The 27,016-nt window shown below is 34.9% G+C and overlaps 1 protein-coding gene across 1 annotated transcript in view; it reads right to left on the bottom strand.

Moving 5' to 3' along the window:
• The window catches only part of Galphas (G protein alpha s subunit), a 251,751-nt gene that overhangs the window by 67,311 nt on the left and 157,424 nt on the right, over nucleotides 1-27,016 (bottom strand). Inside the window, exon 5 of the mRNA XM_069826965.1 lies at nucleotides 8,963-9,060. Within this exon, the coding sequence (XP_069683066.1) occupies nucleotides 8,963-9,060 (98 nt within the window). The remainder of the gene's footprint in view (nucleotides 1-8,962; nucleotides 9,061-27,016) is intronic.

The following is a 27,016-nucleotide window of genomic DNA, read 5'->3' as shown; positions in this document are numbered from 1 at the left end:
GAGGGATGAAGTTACAGAAGAATGGAGAAAAGTTACACAACGCAGAACTGCACGCATTGTATTCTTCACATGACATAATTAGGAACATTAAATCCAGACGTTTGAGATGGGCAGGGCATGTAGCACGTATGGGAGAATCAAGAAATGCATATGAAGTGTTAACTGGGAGGCCGGAGGGAAAAAATACCTTTGGGGAGGCCGAGCTGTAGAGGGGAGGATAATATTAAAATGGATTTGAGGGAGGTGGGATATGATGGTAGGGATTGGATTAATCTTGCTCAGGATAGGGGCCGATTGCGGGCTTATATGAGGACGGCAATGAACCTCCGAGTTTCTTAAAAGCCATAAGGAAGTATGTATTTCATTGTCCTCAACTACTACTCTAAAAGCAGAGAAACGAAATCATTTAATATGCAACTGGGGTGTACTATAAGCAGTGACATGAGCTGCTGCCAGGAAGTGAAAAGTAGGATAGCAATGGCAAAGGAAGCTTTTAATAGAAAAAGGAGCATCTTCTGCAGACCTCTGGAGAAAGAACTAAGGAATAGACTAGTTAAGTGCTTTGTGTGGAGTGTGGCATTATTTGGGGCAGAAACATGGACATTACGACGAAATGAAGAGAAGCGAATAGAAGCATTTGAAATGCGGCCATGGAGTGTTGCTAAATAAAAACGGAAGTGGTGCAAGATATTCCTAAAGCCTGGTTAAATCATTCCTTAAATGGTTTCTATGATCCAGTGACACATTGTAAAGCAGCTGAGGGCTACCAATTTGAACACATAATTTAGAAGGTGAGCTAGCTTTGTTTTGTTTTTGTTAAGGAAGGAGTATTTTATTATTTTAATATTCGATACACTTTTCTGTTTTCTTGACTTAGCAACACTGAATTTGTACAGAAGTACCAAGTGTGGGTAATTTTTGAAAAGCTCTTAATGAGTACTATTCAAAAATAAAATAATATATTGGGTGTTCCATTTAAAATAAGAGAGTTAGAGTTACTTCCAGTTAAACCGGAAGTAGAAAAAACTCGGCAATACCATTATTGAGTTCTTAGTATATGGTTATCCTCAAATACCGAGTTTCATGTCACTTCAAAAGTTGTTTAGGTGGTGCGGGACTTTTAACTAACCCTGTATATTTCAGTTATATATTAATTTCGAATCGAACGTTTGTCATTTTGTTAATGACAATGTGTAATTTTCTAGGTGACCGTGTTTTTATATTCTTTTGTTTTTGTTTGTTGGATGTTCAAATAAATAAAAATCTATTGAAATATACGAAATTGAATTGTAGGAATATTTTGTTTGAAAGCTTTAAATTGAAAACATATTATGGATTATAATATGAACAACAGTTTTATGATAAAGTAGATAACGAAATTGAAGACGCGATCAGAAAAGGTTTGGAGGTACGTTTGTAGGGAATTTACTTACTGCACTGTTATTTTCAGCGTTTCCGTAGTAACCACTGAACGTGTTGTATCTTCAAGTTACATGGCATGCAACAATGACGTTAAGTATACAAAGATAGCATGATTGTGCAAAAAAGTTAATTACTTCTGAATTTCTTGCCTTGTCAGTCAGATGTTTAGAAATTAAGAGATAAATACAAAATATTTTGTACAAGGACAGTCACTAACCGCTTTAACTAACCTAACAAAACAAACCTAAGCGTATACTTAATACATCGAGCAAGCGGGGCAGGTGAACTGCAGGCGTTGATGTAATTGCAACAAACTAACTATGTTTTGGTACACGTTATGAAATGTCACGTATACACACTAATTTAATTACAAACTAGACATAACATAAACTGTAACGAGAACATGGAAGAGTCAGAGTTAAATTTAACGCCACAAATATATTCAGGACGGAAGTTCTAAGTTATTTCACATCATTATAAATATGACCTCACTCATAAAATGTCAAACGCCCACATCATCGTAAACTTTATATATAAACAGTAGTAGTATAAACACAGCCTACCAGGGCTATTCACCTCAACTCTCTCAGCGTACGTTCTCGATATGATCTAGCTACAATGGGACGACACTGAAAATACGGAACAACCATTCATATGCGATATGGGTTACACAGTTTTGAAGTTAGAAGTGGAACACTGAATTCCTACAACAGTATCGTTCATATTCTGTTCGCAGCTCTCTATTTGAATTCTATTTTCTCATTCATCAGACACTTGGATATTAACAAAAACTGAAATGAGCAAATTCATTATCACATTCGAAAATATTTAAAAAAAATCTAGTAAATTTCAGGAGAAACTTCGATTTTAACAAAAAAAAAAAAAAAATCAATAAATGAATTATCACTTTCGATAATATTTTTAAAAAGATGTTTGGTCCCATTCTAGGAAATGATTCGGGTCGCTGTCAGTTTGATCCATAATTCGTTTGACCTTTCAACCTGGTTTGTCAGTTTAGTCCGGGGATGTGCGTCAATTTAGTTACATCAGCATTCGAACATCTCGACAATCACTGCTCCTAGTGCGGTTTTCAATGTTTATCGACGAGAATATTTGTCGATTTTGAGGTATAGCTCGCGCAAGGAACGATTACCGAAAAGCAATGGTGGCGTTGCTGTTTGTTTTGACGTGTATATGTCAAAATTTAAATAATTTTTATGAATTGTAGAAACCTATTGCACAGAAATTAATAAATATTACAACATTTTAAAATTGTAATATAGAATTACTTAATGAAACGAATCGTGTCCTTTTAATTTTATAGCATTTTATAGATAAAACTGAAATATATATTTTAAATGTTTAATTATTTATTTTATTTTATTGGGCTATTTTACGACGCTGTATCAACATCTAGGTTATTTAGCGTCAGAATGAAGTGAAGGTGATAATCCCGGTGAAATGAGTCCGGGGTCCAACACTGAAAGTTACTCAGCATTTGCTCTTATTGGGTTGAGGAAAAACCCCGGAAAAAACCTCAACCAGGTAACTTGCCCCGACCGGGATTCGAACCCGGGCCACCTTGTTTCGCGGCCAGACGCGCTGACCGTTACTGCACAGGTGTGGACTTTAAATGTTTAAAACCACTCAACATGTGACGATACATTTAGGCCCCATTGTATAAAACCCCCTGACTAAAGATCAACTTTGATCGAAGACCGAAAAGTGAACCGAGTTCAGACACTTCTTCTATTGTACGAGTATAAACCTTTTCTGCGATCAAATTACCTTGGTTCAAATGCAATCTAAGTTCACGTGAAACGGATTTGGCAACATCGCATAAACAGGTGAAATACGTGATGCGCGGACCACGTTATACAGGTTTGTTCAGTGTTGCCAATCTAGCGACTTTAACTCTTTTTCAACAACAATTTCTTTTAACTTTTATATTGCTTAAATAGGGATTTAGTGACCTTTTTAGCACCCTATAGAGACAAAATTTAATCTTTCTTTGTTGATAATGAGAAATCTAGCGACTTTACAACTACTTTTGGCGACTTTCCGTACAGTCTGTTGGAGACACTGTTTTTTTTTTTGTGCAATGTAAATAATGGAGGACAATAAGAAGAAGGTTGACTGTTCTCCAAGTTGTTATCATGTTATGGTGTTTGATACTGCTAAACATAATAAAGCTTTATAAAACAGTTAATTGAACATTTATGAATGTACCTATCATATCCATTAATAATTAATGGTTGTTATAAACATAATATAATTATAGGTTATGTTATTTGATACTGCTGAACATATAAAATATAAGAATGTTTGTGTATTAAGGCTAGAAATTGAAAGAAATATATATAAATGTACCTAACATATCTATTAATATTAATAATAATGGATATTTTATTTGCATAATCTGTCACTCGTATATTTCAAACAGAAAAGAAATAACTGAACTTGGATCATCTAACTTAATCGGAGAAATTTCTTCAGTCAAAGTTGACTTTAGTTTGAGACAAATTAATCTCAGATTAGACTTTATACAACACAAAATTCCAAGTTCAGCTGAAACAAGGATCAATTTAACCTCTGATCTAAGATTAAATGGTTTATACAATCGGGCCTTAGGATTATAGAGATAGTTTTAACTCAACTTTTCTCTTGTGATCTTCGCCAACAAAATCATCATACACAGCTTTATGTATGGTGTCGTAGTGGCGCATTATATTATGTTTTCGTCTTCCTTTTATAATTTTCTGACATATAAGGATGGAGAATGTTCTCCAGTGCTACAAAAAAATAACAGCTTTCCCATAACATATGAAAAGAACAAGGTTGGTGATCACATTTCTTTCGTTTCCCTACGTCCATTATGCACTACAGGTAATTGTAACTCAAGACACAAGAGAAAATTGAAGAATTCTGAACAGTTAACTAGAGCAGGCCACTTCTTCTCCTACACTGCAACGATACCATCTCTACTGTGCGCTCGCGAGTTATTTCTTCGACTCTCCTCCTTCAGATGAATGCTCACCTTCAATGAGCACGGTTTGGGCAGTGTCGTTCTAGAGTATATAAATTTAGTTATCGTTTCAAATTACTATCCAAGATGAATCTATGTCAGATTCGAATAACATCTTCTCATACCAAAGAGAAATACGAACAGCGAACCCTGCGTTTCATAGCTTCTTCGTAAGTGATGTTCATATGCTGAGAGGCTTGTGATGCAAAGATAAGAGGTTAGAGCTTATGTTGGACAGTCATTGGCACAGTTTATCCAACAGTGACTCTATCAGGAACTTCTTAAAATGAATAGCAAGAAAGTGTCTTTTATATAACACCGTCTATTTTTATATTTTTCAGTATTTAAATTTTCCACTTTTGAGTTTCTTCTTGTACGGCGAATGACACAATTCATTCGGCACAGGTTTAATTAAGAATGACTTTATTAGAAATTTCTAACAATGAATTTGAGGAAAATGCTATTTATATAACACCGTTTATTATTTTTCAGTACCTATTTATGTTCTCAACTTTCAAGTTCTTTCCTAATGGTTTTTTTTTTTCGTCTCGGAGCGTTAAGGCTGGTTCACAATAAACCGGGAACGAGAACCAGAATGAAAACGAGAAGCAGAGGACGTGAATATGAAAATTTTTTATTCACAATAAACCGAGAACATAGACGACTATGCATATCGATATGTATGTCAATAACGATATGTAAAGTCGATATTACGCATTCTGATGTTATATGTGTATAATTGACCAATGACGTTCTCTCATGAGTACAAGGCAGCCAACATAAACACAGGTTAACCAACTTCGAAATTTCATCTGAAACATTTTATTAGGTACGGTACTATAAATATGCCCATACATCTTTATTATCACAACCTATTTTAAGTCTACCATAACGTAAAATAATTAGAGAAGAAACATTTGTGATAGAACAAAAATGAACACAACAGTAGTTATTGAATTGAAGCATGAATATGTAGTGTGTAATACAACCAATACAGTAATAAAATATGATTCGCTTCCGATCGGTGTTCAAAGATGCAGCTATTGAAAGACACGTATTCTCCTTCATTTTCTCATCTTTTTACGAGGCGCGCCGCTTATCGTAAACGTGAGGATTTACCTCAACACTCAATATTAGAATCTCATCAAATAAAACTTGCTCCATGATGCACAGCACAGAACAAAATAATGCATAGGTTATGTTACGGTCTTCTTGCTACAAAATATACGACGACAAAATAGCTTTTAGATGGCAATAGAATGAATCTAGTGGGCTGTGATCGGAAACGTGAACGCCAAAGTTGAAACTTGGCCAACTCTCTGTTCCCGATCCTGGGCTCCGGCAAGCTTTTCGTTAATTGTGAATGCTCACATTTAAATGTACACATTTTAACAATTCTACCGTTTTCCTTCCGATTCTCGTTTCCGGTTTATTGTGAACCAGCCTTTACTCCCGTCACAAATCCTAACAATTACTTCTCTATTTATTTTAACCTTCTGTCTTCAGAACCACAAACAGTACTAGAACTGTAATTTTATTGTTTTATAAAAGTCTGCCTGTATGTAAATCTTCATTGTTATTAGGAATCTTGAGGTCTATCTCTATCATATACTTCGGATGAACGATTTTAGAAATCCACATAAAATTCTAAATTATAAACATGGCTGGAAGGAATATTAAATTAAGGTCAATGGTAGCGTTTGCACTCTGCCAAACCTAAATCGTCGGAAACAAGCGCCTAATTGACTAATTGGACTGTAAGCATCAGACATGGCCGTTCTCAGGCGGACTCGACATACGTTCCTACCAGATTACTTTATTTATAGACGATTTTTAGTTAGAAGCTAGTATATGTTCCTTTCATTTCTCTTCCTCTCCAAAAATTTTGGCATGTTCTTCAAAGGTATGTGATGTGTGCAAAATTTAGTCCTCTCTCTCTCACACACACGCGACTAGCCCTCGTCTGCTCGGAAATGGATGACTCAGCTTTGGTACACTTTCCAGCTGCTTCGGCGTTCGAATTGGAAGTCACCCTTTCATTCGGTATCTGAAAGTATTTAATTCCATGTCGCCAGGAATATTCTTTCACTAATAAGCCATTCTAACAACACAACTTCAGAGTCGTTTTATCGCTAATATAATTCACAAATACACTGTATATACAGTACCCGTAAAATTAAGAAACAGTGAAATGTCAATGACAAAATATATTGACTCAGAAGGTACGACGTAAAGAATAATTTTTGGTCCTACAGAAATTATCTGTTATGGTAACAATTGTTATTATAGTCGCGTCGCTGTTATTTCCGGAGTGACTTCTCTTTGCTTACGTCTTAGGAAGTCAAGGCTCTATAAAGTCTAGGTAGGTAGTATCGTTCGCCATTTTTGTTCTTTCGTTGCCGAGCTACCAGACGAGGGATCTATTTGCCGCACTGTTAACAATTATCATGTCGTAGCTCCTATGATAATAAATCAAACGCACTGTAATTCAGCAAATAATTGAGCGGCAAATAACGTCCTCGTGTGCTTTCTGCGAATGCCAACGAAAGAGCCAAAATGGCGGGCGATTATAATAAGTATTTATCCAGCCTTAGGAAATGCTTAACATCTTCATCAGCGAATCACAAGACGCACACGTTTAAATGTAGCCAACCTGCAACGTGATTGGCTGCCGGAAATTAGAGCGACGGGACTATAATAATAATAATAATAATAATAATAATAATAATAATAATAATAATAATAATAATCCGTGGCGCTACAGCCCGTTAAGGGCCTAGACCGACCAGCCGGCTGCTGGCCTCACGCCCACATACCGAAGCAGAGGTGGACGATCATCCAACCAGAATGGAGGTATCGTGTGGTTAGCACGATGATCCTCCCAGCCGTTATAGCTGGCTTTCGCAACCGGATTTCGCTACCTATCGTAGCCCCCCAAGTGCATCACGATGTTGGGTGGGCACCGGTCCCATACACTGGCCGAAATTTCATTAGGAAATTTCTTCCCCCATGAGGACTCGAACCGGCGCGCATTCCGTAACGCGAATCCAGGCAGGATACCTTAGACCACGACGCCACGGCGCGGGACAACAATTGTTATTAAAGAAGAAAAATTCGCTCCGGCGTCGGGAATTGAACCGGGTCCTTGGTTCTACGTACCAAGCGCTCTAACCACTGAGCTACGCCGAAGTTCAATCCACAGCACCGGATCGAATCCCTCTCTTCTAGTGATTTCCCTTTGTGTCCTTACTCCATGTTCGACATGTACAATGTTGACATATATTAAGTCAACTGCCATTATAGAAGGAGCGCACTCAACTGAGTGACTTGGTGGCCGGGATTCCACAGTATATGCGCTACTGGGCGAAGAATCTACGTAAATATTAATTTTTGGTCCTACAGAAATTATCTGTTATGGTAACATTTGTTATTAGAGGTGTCGTGGATTGAACTTCGGCGTAGCTGAATGGTTAGAGCGCTTGGTACGTAGAACCAAGGATCCGGGTTCGGTCCCAGGCCCGGAGCGAATTTTTCTCCTTTAATAGCAACCCATTGTTATAAATCTTAATTTTTATTTTTTAGGCAAACCAGGTACATCATCTTAATTTACAGACTTTATTATTTATTTCTGAATTATCTCCGAATAATAACATCTGTTACGTGACGCCCTTCCTTGTGTATGTACTCTCGCAACCTCACTTCTGCATTGCTCTTCATTAATTTCTTCCACGATTTCCAGGCGAATGGAATCTTTCAGTTCCTGAATGCTGTGGGGTTTATTTATGTAGATCTTTGATTTGAGGTAACACCACAAAAAAAAAAAATGGCGAAAACGTAATACGGCGAACGCCAGTAGGGGAAGTTATCCCCACCCACATGAAATGTGCATTCGACACAACACTAGCCTATCACGTAGAGTGTGTGGTGAGCTTGTAGGGGAAAAGTGGAAAGGGGTCGTGGGCGGAGCTTAGAGTTCGCCGTATTACGTTTTTACCCAACAAATAATCATAGTCAGGTGAGCGAGGCGGCCAATGGATATCTCCAAAACCGGATGGAAATTACGGACTTTGTTTCAGAGACAAACAATCGATACTCCAAGGTCCACGGCACCATGGCTACTGAAACTGCATAATCGAAGCTGTCTACTAGCAAGCGGCGGAAATCCCCAACCCTCCTCTTTGCCAAGTACTAGCCGATCAAAAAATACGTTTCCTCTGCCGCATCCTGTATAATCTGAGTCTTCAGTTCATAGTACTCATTGTCAGCACCAGTTTTTTGTACATAAATTCCACATAAAATAGAAATTTACTAAATTAAAAGTATTAAATGTTAATTTTATATAAACTCCTAAAAGTCCTAAATTGGATTTTATAAAATCTTTGATCTCTTTTTTTTAGCATCTAAAAATCTGTTCCATACTCATAAAACATCTGCATAAATATAAAGCATAAGTAAATACAAAAAATGGAGATGTTTTACACATGCGCTACAAATTACAACAAACAGTGTACTTACTATTTTGCGCAGTCGATTAGCTGGTATTCATTTGACCGTTCAAAACAAGCTTGAACCCCTCTATCTTTCCATAGTATTTCCGTGTGTTCGTAGAATTCCTGTAAAGAAAGAAAACTGTCATTACTCCTCTGTAAAATTTCCGACAATCCATTAATAATATTTCTGTGTTATACACCCCTTGCTCAAACAACATTCGTGACTAGGATTTTCATAAATCAGTTATTTAACAAGGCTAAATCAATTGCAAGGTTATCTAGCGTCAGTGGAATTGGTGATAGAAAAATAAGTCCGTGGATTGTCATGGAATTACCTGACATTTACCTTACAGTGGAAAGAATAATCAGCTCAAAAGGGATTCCAACGTAATACATATGCTGTCAGCTACCATTAGGCTACGTCGGTGGCTACTACGAAAAACGATTACTTTATCAGGTGTTATAGCCAGTAGGGTAGCAAAGGTAGCGGTGAGCAATCACTATCAATAGTCCAATTCAATTTATAGAAATGCACAACTTCCATTGTTATACATTTGATAAATTCATAAAACACTAGTTCTGAGGGATAATCAAAAGGCTTATTAAGACATATTTTTATAATTATCTTCTGTAGTAATGTTACTGCCATGAGAGAAGTACTAAAACCACAACCCTAACCTATAATAACATATTGTAATATACATACGTGGACAAATCATTAGACTAAATTAAATATATGTGCAACAAAGCTGTATTTATCGGCAGAAATAATGAACAAAAATGTATTTTGCACAGACATAATGAACAGAAAATTGAGTCTAGAGGTTACTAATATTTTGTGAACATTCCCTTATTCTTTATTAACACGATGATTTTGTCAGGGATGCTGGAAACCAAAGTTTGACGCTTTCTTTGAATATCAGCATCATTTAGCCAGATACCAGATAGTGCTTAAATCAGTCCATGTTTTGTTGTAAGCCTGTTTTTGTTCACTTTCTTCTTCATTATAGATCACAGATTTTCAATTTCGTTCATGTCCGGTCTTCTTGCAGGCCATGGGAGAACAGACTGTTGAATATCTTCTGCAGTATATAATTAAAATACCAGTTGTACCAACACAGCCAGACAAAATATACTTAATCGTTGGAAAAATATACTAGAATATGTAAACAATCGTATTTACAACAATAGAGACTCTGTGAATTAAACTGATAGTTGATATGACGAATTATATTATGTTTCCAAGAAAAATGTTTTAGTCTAGTAATTTGTCCACGTCTGTAGCTTGTACTACTGCGAGGTAAATCAGTCGTGAAGTATGGATAGTCAAGTAATTTCGTAGGATAGCAAAACAGTGAATTTTTTCTTAATCTAATGCAAAGAGAAAGCGCATGTTTATCCCAAATGTACAGTACGTGTTGGTCTATTATTATTCTGAGATAATTCACTTGTTGAGATTAATTTAGAATAGGACAGTTACAATTATTAGAAATAGATCACATTATTTCTAGAATTAAGCAGAATTTGAGAAGCATTTAATAACCTTTGGAAATAATAATAATAATAATAATAATAATAATAATAATAATAATAATAGCTTAATGTGTCCCTTGAAGGGCAAGGGCCTCCTGCTAGAGGGTAGCTCTGTTTCACTAACGCGGTGAGCTACTCCGCGTTAGGTTGTGTCTAGTGTTTCTTTGTCTGGTTGGAGTTGATTTCGCTGTCACTTTGATTAATTTGATTTCACTAACACTTTTATTATATTGAATGCACTTTCACTGAGTCAACTTGGGATGTTGTTTGTGGCTGGCACTGTCTTCGTTTGTAGTCGACTTCCAATTGTTCTCCATGTTCCCCTGCTTCTTGCTATTCTGGACCATTGCTGGCCTGCTTGTGTTGTGTAGAAGTCTGCCCACCTCTTCCTTGGTCTGCCTCTGTGCCGGTCTCCTGTGCGCGGGTCCCACATGGTGGCTCTGTATGTCCATCTTTCGTCTTTCATCCGCGCGATGTGGCCTCCCCACTTCCACTTCAATTTGTTTGCTCTTTGTGTGACGTTTGTTGTTGATGCCATTTGGGACAGCGAATCATTGGAAATTCTGTCTCTCATAGTTATTCCCAATATCTTTCGTTCCATTTTCCTTTGGCATATTTCTAGCGCATTCGTCTGTCTGTTTGTTGTCGACCATGTTTGGCATCCATAAAGTAGTGAACCTTTCGAAATAATCATTTAGAATACAGTTGACTTCCATTCAAAGTCATATCAATATCATTTTCGTATTACTGCTTTCACCTGAAAGGAAAAGAGGTAAAGAGCCTAGAGTACTCTTGTTTCTGAACCGAAATGATCATTCTTATGTTACTATTAAAATGTGATTAGAAGCTTGTGAATTGATAAAGAGAAAGACAATAGCCTATGTTAAAAAATGGTTGTATATAATTCTTTTGGCACGAGCTTACGTATAGTAGAAGTCTTATTAGTTACTACGTAAAATATAAAATCAGAAAGCGTGAGTCATTTACATGACACCGATTTCTTTATTAAAATACTGTTCCGTAAACACAGACGGAGATACGGACACACGGCACAACGAAAACCACGTTTAGGTTATCAGTAGACATCGGATTTTTAGGCACTAAAAATTGCAATTTTAGGCGCCTAAAATAAGCTCAGAATTTGTAAAATTAGGCTCTATTTTAATGAAAATAGGCATTTTAGGCACATCAAGGTATCATACTTATTTCTTTCACTGAAATTTTTAGTTATACACTAAAATACGCACAAAAAAATATGTTTAAACATTAAAAAATAATACTATATTATATTTATAAACAGAGCTGCACAAATTTAATATATTGAAACTAATGAAATAATGATTATTGATATCAAGATTACTCATTTTAAGTTATTGAAATTCAGTTCCATGCCCAGACTTTATTATAATTATCTGCACAGTACACCACCAGAAATTGTGATTTTATGACACTCTGAAGGCCAGTACAGCTAATCGGTTTCAGACCGAAAACAGTCATTTTTATAGTATAGTATATCTCTGAATCGGTAGCAGCACATGTTGTGATTGTTGCCTGCTTCAAAACTAAGGTTGGTTCTTTGTCGGCATTTATGCCTCCAAACATGTTAAATTCGGTGAAATCTATTGCGAGTGTCGTGAGATTCAAAACATTTTGTTTCCTTTATCAATGGTTTCATGGCCGGTGTGAAGCAAACTTTCCACTTTTTAAATGCCTTAATTTCGCAGTGAATGCATGTATAAATTATAAAAAGTAAGAGTAAAATGCGAAACTTTACAGTGAGTTAGGCATTTTTAGGCGAATATTAACAAATTAGGCTATAATAACCGTTTTAGGGCATTTTAGGGCACTATAAAACTCTTTGAATACCTTTCAATTTCCATGAAACACAAATATTAATAATTATTTTTACTTTTCTCCTAAAGAAACAAAATAGGCATTTGCCCTAGAATCCGATGTCTGGTTATCAGATATGTTGGAAAATGTATTTCCATGAAAATCCCGAAATAAACTTTTATCACAACACTTACTCTCTATAATTAATAGGTACCTACGAGAATGTAATAGTTTATCAACAGTAATTTTGCTGGGTAACTTTCGGTGCTGGACCCCGGACTCATTTCACCGGCATTATCACCTTCATATCATTCAGACGCTAAATAACCTAGATGTTGATACAGCGTCGTAAAATAACCCAATAAAGTAAAGTCAACAGTAATCTCAGTAGAGGTTTTGATCTATCTAGAGAAAATCAAAACTCGAGTGGGATTTAATTGACTATTACACGATTAGAAAAAAGTATATAAAGTTTACTTACTTACTTGCTTTTAAGGAACCCGGAGGTTCATTGCCGCCCTCACATATGCCCGCCATTGGTCCCTATCCTGAGCAAGATTAATCCATTCTCTATCATCATATCCCACCTCCCTCAAATCCATTTTAATATTATCTTCCCCATTTAGTCTCGGCCTCCCCAAAGGTCTTTTTCCCTCCGGCCTCCCAACTAACACTCTATATGCATTTCTGGATTCGCCCATACGTGCTACATGCCCTGCCCATCTCAAACGTCTGGATTTAATGTTCCTAATTATGTCAGGTGAAGAATACAATGCGTGCAGTTTCCTTTGCTGTGGTCGTGCCAAAGAATCAGTCCCATTCCGAGGCTTATTTGAAGGATTCGTAACAAGCTGTTTAGAAGAAATAAAGTACTCTAATACAATAAAACTAGTGGCTTGTGCAGCAAATGCTGCAAACTAAGTTCATTAGACGTTCAAATAAAATTTTTTCTGATTTATTTTCAATGAAAAATACCAGACATTTTGGAAGTTATTTGCTTCCATAATAATGAAACATATTCCCTCTGAATGGTTTTCTGTGCCAAATACTTTTTCTTGGATCTAATCCACCTTCAGTTTTCGAGTTTCAACACGAAAACCCAAGTAACAATGTCAGGACGATCATTGGGTTTTTCATGTGGAAGTAAAGCAATAGCTATTTCAGGTCATTGTAGATTGTAGGCGAAAGTTATAAAAAAAATGTCAGGTTTGCTATGCTTTCGAACAATAGACATTGCATCTTGGTATAGCTGCTGCATGTAGAGCTTGAAATGTAGAGGGTAAAATCATTTTATCCTGCTAAGAGATCTTGCTTAAATGATCGGAAGATTAGAAATTTTTCTAGGTCTCTTATTTTATCAATAAGTAATACCTTTTGGTCTTACCTTAGGAACTATAATGTTTGTGCTCTCTCAAGCCAATACTGAAGAGAATGACTCATATAAATATCTACACCACACCGCCATTAAGTAAATGAAAAAGACCCAACCCCACTTGATTAATAACTACAAAAATATTTGATTTTTGATAACAATATTATTATCTTACGTAAGTTTTGTAGTTATATATCCGCCACTGAATAAATTATAGAAATGAAGATCTAATTTAAGATATTCTCTACATCTACTTACATAATCCCAAAACGTTTTACTTTCATACCATCAATATAGCATTAATATCTATAATTAATGAAAAATAGTCATATCATGACATTAACTATAATAATATTTAATTTCTAATAGTAATAATGTCATCAAACTAGCTCAAGGTTTGTAGATTTTAATATTCAATACCAGCTGTACTCCGAACATTATACACAGCAGAATCAGAACTGTAAATTATTTTTAGTAAGTCTTGAAGTTTTTAATAACCAATAATTGAATTTGAGCTCTAAATGTGTCAGCAATCCTGCAGGTCATGGCCTTCGTGTAATAGCCTATTGTTTATTGTAATGTGTTTTGTTTTATTCTGAAATGCAATTCGTTCTCAAAACTGACGAAAGATGGATTTTGGAAAATAGGAAAATTATATAGGAAACCTAACGCTTCACTGAAAGCTACTATTTTTCTGAAAATCCCTGGATGCCAAGCTTCAAAATGACGGGTCATTCATTAAAATCTGTTCACCCGTTTTCCCGTAATTTCCATTACCAGTTCAAATTATATATAAAGATATTGACTTAGTAAACTGTCTTGAAAATGTATTATTGTACCTTCTCATCATTACAAATATTCTTCTAGAGGGCAGTAGTGTGTTATGATGAGCTGTTCTCTTGTTACCAGTTGTGCCAACTATACAATCTTCATCGAACTCTATGAACGATTACTAGTCAAGAAGGCTTTGTTCATTCAGTTTTATTTTTATTAAAACAGTTGCATTTCACTTCAATTATCAATATACATTAAACAATCTTTAATAAGTGACTATCATCTCATAGAGCAGAGGCTATAACAAAACCTAAATAATATAAATAAGGTAAATGATAGAAAAATTTTAATTAAGGATGACGAAATAAACATGAATCAATTAAAAGGTACAATTATTGAAAGTACAATGTTGACAAGAAAGAAACAAATGCTAGAGAGGTGATAAAAGCAAAGGGAAGTGATAAAATTTGTAGGATAACAGCCATGAATGGTTTATTTATTTATTTTTTTTGCTAATAATTGTAACATAAAATATAAAATATACAGAAAAACTTTAGCTCGCCCCTGAAAGAGTAGAACTCGTGCTCAGGGGCGGATTCCTGAATTGAAATTAATAATTTATACAATACAATTTGTCTTATGTCTACTGTGCAATTATAGTATATACATTTAAATTTACAATTTTTCAATTTTTATAAAATCCAAACATAACTTTTTAAATTTGATACTAGAACTATTAGAATTGACAATATTAGGATATTTAAATATAAATTTGTTATATATTCTTGGGCCTAAATTACTACTATGATTAAATACTGTAACAGTGTTGCATTTTGGTTCAAACAATCTTAAAGAATTGATACCTTTTGTTTCATAACTATGAGAATACAATTCAAAATTATTTCGATTTTTATGTATGAATTTTATTAATACAATATAATGAATTTGTCTTTCGTTAAGTACATTAAAGTCTAGAAACAAATTTTGAGATGGAAAATAGATAATTATTTTCTTCTGTAATAAATAAAGTGGATTAAAATTGGATTTAAATGAGCTACCCCATCCTATAATTCCATATTGAAACACGTTGTTCCGCACCGTTTCATTGGTCAAAAGTAGTATGACGTAGTAAAAGTGTAATAATCAAATTAAATGTCAACTGTGGGATACACACAGATTATCACAGCTTAAATGATGGGTTCGAATCCAGCGAAGGTCGTGGACACTGATGTTAGTTCCTTTTAAATATTCTGTACTGCCTTTTTCGGGTAAAAAACTCTAATATTTGTTTACGGTAAACTCCGTCCGGGCTATGGAGAAGCATCCATACACAGGTAGCATTGATGAATGAATACCTAGAGCGAGGAGAAAGTTTATGAATTGCAGTTTGATAGGCATATCCAAATGTCTTCACCAGAGCTACGAAGATGCAAAACAGAGTTGAATGTAGTGGAATTATGACGAATTGCAACTTGGACAGACGTTACCCCCGGCTTCTTTGTCACTCTGTCAATTGAATTAAAAACTAGTCGAATCCTGTGCGAACTGGTGTTGCAGCTCAATGAATACGCTTACATAAACCAATGGCAACGGGGAGAAAAGTCGTGTATACGCCACTTCAAATAACTAACAGATCAATACGTTTGTAAAATTAAATACCGGAGTCCCAGCACTTCGTTCACAGCCCGTTTGTTTGTATACGCTTATGGTAATCACTGTCGGTTCCTTTGCAAATCTCTAAATTTAGACGCAGCTCATCAGGAATGTCCAAAAACAGTCGATGTAACGGAATCAGCGTTAATGAAATACCCATTACCCAGCGGCTGAGTAGGGAAGATTATGAGCAGGTCTACAGCAGAAAATGGTAAAACTAAACGCCTTTTCCAGATGTATTTCAGAATGCATCATTTGTATATCAAATAAATCAAATGTACTTCAGAAAGCATCATTTGTATATCAGTTGAGTCAACTGTATTTCAGAGAACGTCAATTGTATTTCAGAAATCATTTGTATTTCAGATAAATGCATAATGAAATAACATTTTAACTACAGGCACTTTTTCCTTAAGAAAAGAGGATGGTATTTTTTAAAACTTTCTTCCTATTTGGTGTAAAATATTATTTTTTTTGTATGTAGAGAGCTCATAGCTGTGGCAACTCAAAATAAAAATATTTCGAAGAAAAAAAAAATTATTTTGGGGCCCAAATTTGAAAAAAGAAAACCCAATGCAGGATTGTACTAAAACCGATATATCTAAACCGTTTTTATAGATAGATTCAAACAGTTTTTCGCAATGTATTTGTAAAAGCATGTTCTACAAACTGTCTGTAACAGAATTCTGATATTAGTCCCTACGTTTGTAAAACAAACAATTAAAATTTAATAACAATTTTCTGATTTCCTTTCTTGCAAACAAACGGACGTATTTTTAAAATGAAATCAATTAACAAAATTCTGTTACAGAGAAACGTTTCCTAATAGTCTAAAGAATGTGTGTTCTAAATTTCATGCATGTATCTTTAATAGTTCAGAAATTATATCCATTTTTGTCTGGCAATGTAGCAAAAAAAAAAATAAAGTTACTGGAAATCGATAAAAGCGGGCGTGTGATTTAAAAATCCATAGCGCAGGAAGTTTAAAAATGACGTCTCAACATCCGATAAGGGCACAAATACCCACAAAATGTTATGCAATGCATTCCACACATATCAAAGGATATTTTGAAGAAATTTTTTTTTTTGAAAATTTAATTTACCGGAAACAACAATAAAAGTGGGCGAGTGATTTAAAAATTCATAACGCAGGAAGTTTAAAAATGGCGACTCAACATCCGATAAGGGCACAAATATCCACAAAACGTTATGCTAGCATTCCACACATATCATAGAGTATATTAAAGAATTTTTTTTTTAATTTACTCATTTTTCACCAAAAAATACCATCCTCTCCCCTTAACACACCTTTTTAACAATTACATCCCATCCGAGAAAAACAAACTTCGGATTTTATAAAATTACTGTATTGAAATACCTGGCACTTTGTGATCCAATTATATCTGTAATACATAGGGAAAAAGTGTAGCTACAGCAGTGGCAAAAAAAAAACCGGACCGACCCTTGTAGCTGATTTCAGAGCCTTGTTCACTCCAGAGCACGATAGACTGGTAACTAAGACTTTCGTGGTTCGAATCCTGCCTGGGAAGGAAACTTTTTTTTTTTGTTCCTTATTCAAATTTATTCCCAACACTTTTCGATTGAAGCGATATCTTACTACTTAACTCATTATTCCCTGAACATGAATTTTACCAGCGATCGAAAAGAGACGCGTTTATGATGTGGATCAGTCACAGCTTGGGCAATGACTGGATGGAAAGGACTGGTAGGAATGCGTATCATGTCGGGATATGAACGACGCACTATGGTTGGAAGACACCTGTTTGACGCGAAAAATTAGGGCCGCTCTGATTTTGATGAAACTACGTCGTCAGATGTTCTTCGACGTGATTGATCCAAATATTAATATAGGCCTACGTTTTCAGTATTGGCACAAATTTTTTTTTGAGTATTTTAAAGATAGACCTACGTTTAGGTGAAATTTTAATTTTCTTTACCGATCGAGATATATCTTTGAAAATTTTTACATACATCATGCTGTGTATAAATAAACTCTGTACAAAATTTCATCTCATGTAGTCCAAAATAATATGAATCATTACAATTTTTCCAAATTTAAATTGTACCGTATTTTGAAAAATCACACAAAAATAAAAATCTTTACTTAAACTCTGCTGTGTTAAGTTGTGTGAGCTTGGACTATATATCTCTACCGAATGAAAGCTAGTAGCGCAACTCTCAATGTCAATATACCAGAACGATAAACATGTACAGCAGAGTGGTAAACAAACTTTTGCTTCAATCGTCCACGGCCTTAGAACAAGAAAATAATAAACGAATAACATAAAAAACAAGAATTTGTAATTATAAACTTCGTAACTCCCAGTCTAAAACAATTTACCCATACCTATAAAAATAACATACAAAGTAGACAATTATGATTCTAGCCTCATTATAACAAATAACAATGGACATTTTCATTTTATCAAAAGAAATACTCCTTTTATGTTCAGAAACAAAAAACAACATTTATACTCAGAAAATATTCGTTCTACGTCACAAGACGTTACTGGAGTAAATCTGAAATATGATACAGTATGTCTTACCATCATCAGGTGAACAACAACTTTGTGAATCTAATAGTGTATCTCGTATGTGGCACATAATATTAAACCCATAATTGTTTTCAAGAAAATGTTTAATTTCTATTGTAATGGTAGCTAGGAAGTTCGTATCGTAATTCCGATGTTGAACTTGGACTGTAACGCAACTAAATGCATAGCAACTCGAGACGTCAACATTTAACGAAGAATAATCCGGGAAAAAATAAACGTGTTACACACTCCTGTTTGCATAATTATTAATAACAGATGAGTTTACTTTTTTGGAATCATGTGTAATATTAACATTACGTAAATAATACAATAACAGACTAGCTCACTTTGTTCAGAACCTAAAAATATCAGTTAACAATATTCTTCAAACTATTCACGACTGTACACGGCTCCACAGAATGATACTATGCCTTGTTTATGTGTACTGTGTATCGTCTGTAGCGAGCGGAAGCTGGGCGAGGCGCGGGTGACATCAATTTTCATGTCCACACCTGTGGAGTAACGATCAGCACGTCTGGCTGTGAAACCAGGTGGCCCGGGTTCGAATCCTGGTCGGGGCAAGTTACCTTGGTTGAGGTTTTTTCCGGGGTTTTCCCTCAACGCAATAGGATCAGATGCTGGGTAACTTTCGGTGCTGCACCCCGGATTCATTTCACCGGAATTATCACCTTCATATCATTCAGACGCTAAATAACCTAGATGTTGATACAGCGTAGTAAAATAACCCAATAAAATAAAATAAAAAAAATCAATTTTCCTCGCTGTACTCAACGAACTTCCTACCTATCTATGGTCATCACACGTGGCGATCAAACGTATAGCCATTAGAGTTGAACAACGATCGAGAAATCAAGACTAACAGCGCCCGCAAAGTCGAAAACCCGCACGACAATATTGCCTACGACGTCGTTGAATGCTTGTGAGTGAATCAAGCAATCAAGACTTCGGGAATGGTCAACTCTGGAACGTTCAAGCAGCCTTGAATCATCACAGTTTATGCCAGACTGAACTTTTATCTGTTTTAGCAACTGTTATATATGCATAAACAATCAAGTAGTCTATTTGAAACATCATCTCTACCTTTCAGTGTATAATAATCCGTTCCCCAGTCTTTATTTAATTACTAGGCCCTTATTAAAAGGCTAAGAATTTTTTTCGTATGTTTGAGATCAAGTGTACAATTTCAAGTAAAAGAATATTAACGCTTTATTTAACGTTATGTTTTATGTTTCTTAGAAATACAAATTTATTTGAGAATTTTATTTTATTTTTTTTTTAAGTTGGTTATTTAACGACGCTGTATCAACTACTAGGTTACTTAGCGTCGATGAGATTGGTGATAGCGAGATGGTATTTGGCGAGATGAGGCCGAGGATTCGCCATAGATTACCTGGCATTCACCTTACGGTTGGGAAAAACCTCGGAAAAACCCAACGAGGTAATCAGCCCAAGCGGGGATTGAACCCGCGCCCGAGCGCAACTTCAGACCTGCAGGCAAGCGCCTTAACCGATCGAGCCACGCTGGTGGCTTTTTATTCATTTATTTATTTATATAACATAAGTAATATCAGATAACAGAACCAGAGCATTTTGATAACTATGATACTGTTTTGTTTTGTTTCAATTAAATATATATATATATATATATATATATAAGCCTAATGTTATTTATTTCAATGATGTATGTTATTCAAAGTTACGAAATCTTTACACGCCGACAAAATGCTATTTCGAGAATGATGAGCAAGACTCTAAGAGCACGAGAGTCACGAGATGAGACTCGAAAGACAAATGCAACGAACACAGCGAGCGAGAGCGACAGTTTTGTTCATCTCTAGTAGCCATACTTGTGACTCATTCTGTAGATATCCTTCTAGCCATAAGAACAAAGAAAAATCATTAACCTTCTTAATTCTCCAATTTAACCGCGTATAAGCAAAATCTTTTAAATTCTAGGACCGAAAGTTCATTGTACTTACTTACTTACTGGCTTTTAAGGAACCCGGAGGTTCATTGCCGCCCTCACATAAGCCCGCCATTGGTCCCTATCCTGAGCAAGATTAATCCATTCTCTATCATCATATCCCACCTCCCTCAAATCCATTTAATATTATCTTCCCATCTACGTCTCGGCCTCCCTAAAGGTCTTTTTCCCTCCGGCCTCCCAACTAACACTTTATATGCATCTCTGGATTCGCCCATACGTGCTACATGCCCTGCCCATCTCAAACGTCTGGATTTAATGTTCCTAATTATGTCAGGTGAAGAATACAATGTGTACAGTTCTGTGTTGTGTAACTTTCTCCATTCTCCTGTAACTTCATCCCTCTTAACCCCAAAGCACTTTATTCTCAAACACCCTTAACCTATATTCCTCTCTCAAAGTGAGAGTCCAAGTTTCACAATCATAAAGAACAACCGGTAATATAACTGTTTCATAAATTCCAACTTTCAGATTTTTTGACAGCAGACTGGATGATAAAAGCTTCTCAACCGAATAATACCAGGCATTTGTCATATTTATTGTGTGTTTAAATTCCTCCCGAGTAAGTTCATTGTAACACATTAATAATGACATCTGGCTCTAAATGACCTAAAATGCGCTTATGATTGATAGTATTTCAAAACTTATTGAAGGTGATTTTCTCGTCGCTAGAGCCCAAAGAAACGGAAACAAACTTTAAAACAAATACTTTACGATTTTCCTTGTATCCCTTGCCGAACTAAGATGTCAGAATCAAATCTCACATTCGTACGGCCCATTGTATTCCAAACTCGTACACATTAATCGGTCTAGACTAACCTATACTTAGTGGTCGTTACTCTTAACAGAAGAAAATGTATTTGGCATGTGAATGGAGGCGGCAAATTGAGACGCACGCTGCACAAGGGTAAACCATGATGGTGCGTGAAGCGAATCGAGAAAAAGGGTATAATTCTTAATCCACTGTTTATCGACAGACTGATTAACTTTCCTTTCAATGACCTCTTTTCCATTCATTGGCCCAATTTCCGCTCAATGAACTGTTGTACGCTTCGCGAGCACTCTTCCATACCAATACTCAATTTTCAGCCTATCGTCTTCCGCTTCGTGGAGTTCTGCCATCACATTCCTGATCCGTGAGTCCACACACCCACTGCATCACTACCTTATTTCTTTTTTGTTCTTTCCTGCATATACACATAAAAGACAATTACTATAACTTTTAAATAATAAACATTTTACAGTGAAAAACGTTAGTTTTATTTCACTTCTGTATGTTTGTACGAACTGTTATTTTGTAACGCCTGAACAGGCGAAAGGTCACTGTTAGAGTAGAAGGCCTTGCAACGAAAATATCTCAATTTTTATGTTCAAAGGAAAATTAGAGTAGGCCTACACTTGGAAAATATAGGCACCAAAAGATTTCTTTCAAAATAAATAATCCCAATATAGTTATTTCTATGAAGAACAACAATTTTACAACTTAAAACATTGCTGATTATGTATCAACCAACAGGTTTGCATACAGCGTAGCTTCAGAACAAATAATTCTCCAACTCTTCATATACTCGTATGTCGAAGTGTTCAGATAGAATAGGCACAGTTACTGGCAATGTGGGAATATTACTGTAAACGAAAACTATTAAAAATGATACACTAAAACATCTGATTAACATTAGCACAGTTTAGTATATACAGTCACGAAGCTCAATGGGTTGAATGCATAAAGTTGTAATATTACCTTTTGCTTTGACTGTAGAAGATACTTCAAGTAGAAGTATATACTTCGTTTTGTATGCATAAACCTGATACTACTGCTACTACTACGAAGTATGTACTAATCGACGGTAGTATAAACTATCAAGAGTATTCGATTATATCGATTATTGACAGTACTTCGGGCTTATATGGGTACAGTACATCAGTTATTCATAGATTTCAAAAAGGGGTATGACTCGGTTAAGAGAGAAGTTTTATATAATATTCTTATTGAATTTGGTATTCCCAAGAAACTAGTTCGATTAATTAAAATGTGTCTAGTGAAACTTACAGCAGAGTCCGTATAGGCCAGTTTCTATCTGATGCTTTTCCAATTCACTGCGGGCTAAAGCAGGGAGATGCACTATCACCTTTACTTTTTAACTTTGCTCTAGAATATGCAATTAGGAAAGTTCAGGGTAATAGACAGGGTTTGGAGTTGAATGGGTTACATCAGCTGCTTGTCTATGCGGATGACTATGCTAGAAGAAAATCCACAAACGATTAGAGAAAACGCGGAAATTCTAGTTGAAGCAAGTAAAGCGATAGGGTTAGAAGTAAATCCCGAAAAGACTAAGTATACGATTATGTCTCGTGACCATAATATTGTACGAAATGGAACTATAAAAATTGGAGATTTATCTTTCGAAGAGGTGGAAAAATTCAAATATCTTGGAGCAACAGTAACAAATATAAATGACACTCGGGAGGAAATGAAACGCAGAATAAATATGGGAAATGCGTGTTATTATTCGGTTGAGAAGCTTTTGTCATCTAGTCTGCTGTCAAAAAATCTGAAAGTTAGAATTTATAAAACAGTTATATTACCGGTTGTTCTGTATGGTTGTGAAACTTGGACTGTCACTTTGAGAGAGGAACAGAGATTAAGGGTGTTTGAGAATAAGGTTCTTAGGAAAATATTTGGGGCTAAGAGGGATGAAGTTACAGGAGAATGGAGAAAGTTACACAACGCAGAGCTGCACGCATTATATACTTCACCTAACATAATTAGGAACATAAAATCCAGACGTTTGAGATGGGCAGGACATGTAGCACGTATGGGCGAATCCAGAAATGCATATAGAGTGTTAGTTGGGAGGCCGGCGGGAAAAAGACCTTTGGGGAGGCCGAGATGTAGGTGGGAAGATAATATCAAAATGGATTTGAGGGAGGTGGGATATGATGGTAGAGACTGGATTAATCTTGCACAGGATAGGGACCAATGGCGGGCTTACGTGAGGACGGCAATGAACCTCCGGGTTCCTTAAAAGCCAGTAAGTAAGTAAGTAAGTAAGTAAGTAAGTAAGTAAGTAAGTAAGTAAGTAAGTAAGTACTTCGGTCTTATCCGCTAAGATTCGTTAGTTTTCGCCTTCCATGTATTTATGTTAATTTCTTGGGAAAATTGATTGTTGTCCTCAAAATCTGGTTAGTTTAACAAGAAAAAGGACAATTACGACGAAGTGGGAAGTGTGCCTGTCGCAAGAAGTGATAAAGAAAAAGCCATCCAGGCTATGAAAGTTAAGTCGGAAGTTTACAGCAAGAAAAAAATTGACGAAAAGCAAATTATGAAGAAAATAAATAACATGAAAAAGTAAAGTAAAGTGAAAATCAGACATAAATCAGATAGGCCCAAAATGTTAGTCATTAAATTTACACGTAACCTAAAATATTGTACGCATACGGAGTTTCTTCACATAAATTAAATGTATTACAAATACATCATAGAATCATTTTGTTAAATATACATTATTTTAAGTAATAACAAAAATCAACTGACAGAATTCCAGTTATCTCAAAATCAACATTTCGGCAGTCCATTACAAAAATTGATCATATAACATTTTTTACTTGTGAAAACCTATACAACTTCTTATAATCACGCTCTAATGGTTCTCGTCTTTTCTAGTAGGTTTTTCTAGCGCGAATTTGCATGAATTCTGCCATATTAAACCGTACAAATGCTTGTGCTGAGCTAACAAAGTCTCAAACAGGGCAGACTACTATTTTTTTTAGTTTACACTTAGAAGTAGAAGTACATACTTCTTGTTATGCATATAAAAAGTGGTTTAAACTGCAAATTCTAGCATAAGCTAAACACGGCCTTCCAGATGAACTTTCTGCTATGCAGGAAAGAATTTACTATGGATTTTTATACATAAAGACCGTAGTATATCTTACGAAAACCTTAGCAATAGCATTTACTTCAACTTTATGCATACCAGCCAATATGTAGTAAATATGCATCCATAAATAGTTGCCAACCACTAGGATCGCTACTATCGCCTCATTACAGACTATGCGAAATAGTACCTTCACAGTCTATTGTTCTAGTACCCTCACAACTCAAGCTTCGTGACTGTATATACTAGACTGTGGTATTAGTATCTTATTATTAGAGACGGAATCTTAGCCACTACTCTTTGAAGTTAAGTGAGTACGGAGTTTGTGCAATGATCGAAATGACGATGAAGAGTAGTGGCGCGTAGTGCTGTAAGATTCAAGACAAACTTCTCTACCACCACAGACAGACATATAAGAATTGCTTCAAGAGTAGGGCTGTGTTGTGTATTACAAAAGAATAAACACTGTCTGTGCTGTAAACTTTTAGCTTAAAAATGTTACTGTTTCACATACACTACTTTTAATGATAATATGTTTAAGCCTATATTACAAAAATCTTTGATGTAAAATTTGAACTAAAAATGTTACTGTTTCATAGGTACCACTCTTAATGCAATGTTTACCCTATATTACGATAATTTTTGTTGTAAAGTGTTAACTTACAATAATCTTTGATGTAAAATTTTAACTAGAAATGTTGCTGTTTCATAGGTACCACTCTCAATGCAATGTTTACTCTATATTACGATAAATTTTGTTGTAAAGTGTTAACTTACAATAATCTTTGATGTAAAATTTTAACTAGAAATGTTGCTGTTTCATAGGTACCACTCTTAATGCAATGTTTACTCTATATTACGATAATTTTTCTTGTAAAGTGTTAACTTACAATAATCTTTGATGTAAAATTTTAACTAAAAATGTTGCTGTTTCATAGGTACCACTCTTAATGCAATGTTTACTCTATATTACGATAATTTTTGTTGTAAAGTTTTAACTTACAATAATCTTTGGATGTAAAATTTTAACTAGAAATGTTGCTGTTTCATAGGTACCACTCTCAATGCAATGTTTACTCTATATTACGATAAATTTTGTTGTAAAGTTTTAACTTACAATAATCTTTGGATGTAAAATTTTAACTAGAAATGTTGCTGTTTCATAGGTACCACTCTTAATGCAATATTTACTCTATATTACGATAATTTTTGTTGTAAAGTGTTAACTTACAATAATCTTTGATGTAAAATTTTAACTAGAAATGTTGCTGTTTCATAGGTACCACTCTTAATGCAATGTTTACTCTATATTACGATAATTTTTCTTGTAAAGTGTTAACTTACAATAATCTTTGATGTAAAATTTTAACTAAAAATGTTGCTGTTTCATAGGTACCACTCTTAATGCAATGTTTACTCTATATTACGATAATTTTTGTTGTAAAGTTTTAACTTACAATAATCTTTGGATGTAAAATTTTAACTAGAAATGTTGCTGTTTCATAGGTACCACTCTCAATGCAATGTTTACTCTATATTACGATAAATTTTGTTGTAAAGTTTTAACTTACAATAATCTTTGGATGTAAAATTTTAACTAGAAATGTTGCTGTTTCATAGGTACCACTCTTAATGCAATATTTACTCTATATTACGATAATTTTTGTTGTAAAGTGTTAACTTACAATAATCTTTGATGTAAAATTTTAACTAGAAATGTTGCTGTTTCATAGGTACCACTCTCAATGCAATGTTTACTCTATATTACGATAAATTTTGTTGTAAAGTTTTAACTTACAATAATCTTTGGATGTAAAATTTTAACTAGAAATGTTGCTGTTTCATAGGTACCACTCCTAATGCAATGTTTACTCCATATTACGATAATTTTTGTTGTAAAGTGTTAACTTACAATAATCTTTGATGTAAAATTTTAACTAAAAACGTTACTGTTTCATAGGTACCACTCTTAATGCAATGTTAACCCTATATTACGATAATTTTTGTTGTAAAATTTTAACTTACAATAAACCTTGATGTAAAATTTTAACTAGAAATGTTACTGTTTCATAGGCACCGCTCTTAATGCAATATTGAAGCCTATATTACGTTAATTTTTGTTGTAAAGTTTTAACTTAAAAAACCGGTACAACAAAAGTACTGCCCTGAATGAAATGTTTAAGCCTAATATATTACAATAATCTTTTAAGGAAAGTTTAACTAAAAATGTTACTGTTTCATAGGCATCGCTCTTAATGCAATATTTAAGCCTATATTACGTTAATTTTTGTTGTAAAGTTTTAACTTAAAAAACCGGTACAACAAAGGTACTGCCCTGAATGAAATGTTTAAGCCTAATATATTACAATAATCTTTGAAGTAAAGTTTAACTAAAAATGTTACTGTTTCATAGGCACCGCTCTTAATGCAATATTTAAGCCTATATTACGTTAATTTTTGTTGTAAAGTTTTAACT

Source organism: Periplaneta americana, chromosome 5, assembly GCF_040183065.1.
Source record: "Periplaneta americana isolate PAMFEO1 chromosome 5, P.americana_PAMFEO1_priV1, whole genome shotgun sequence".
NCBI classification, from domain to species: domain Eukaryota; kingdom Metazoa; phylum Arthropoda; class Insecta; order Blattodea; family Blattidae; genus Periplaneta; species Periplaneta americana.
Note: the sequence above shows the minus strand (reverse complement) of the source record. Positions and strands in the feature narration are given on the sequence as shown.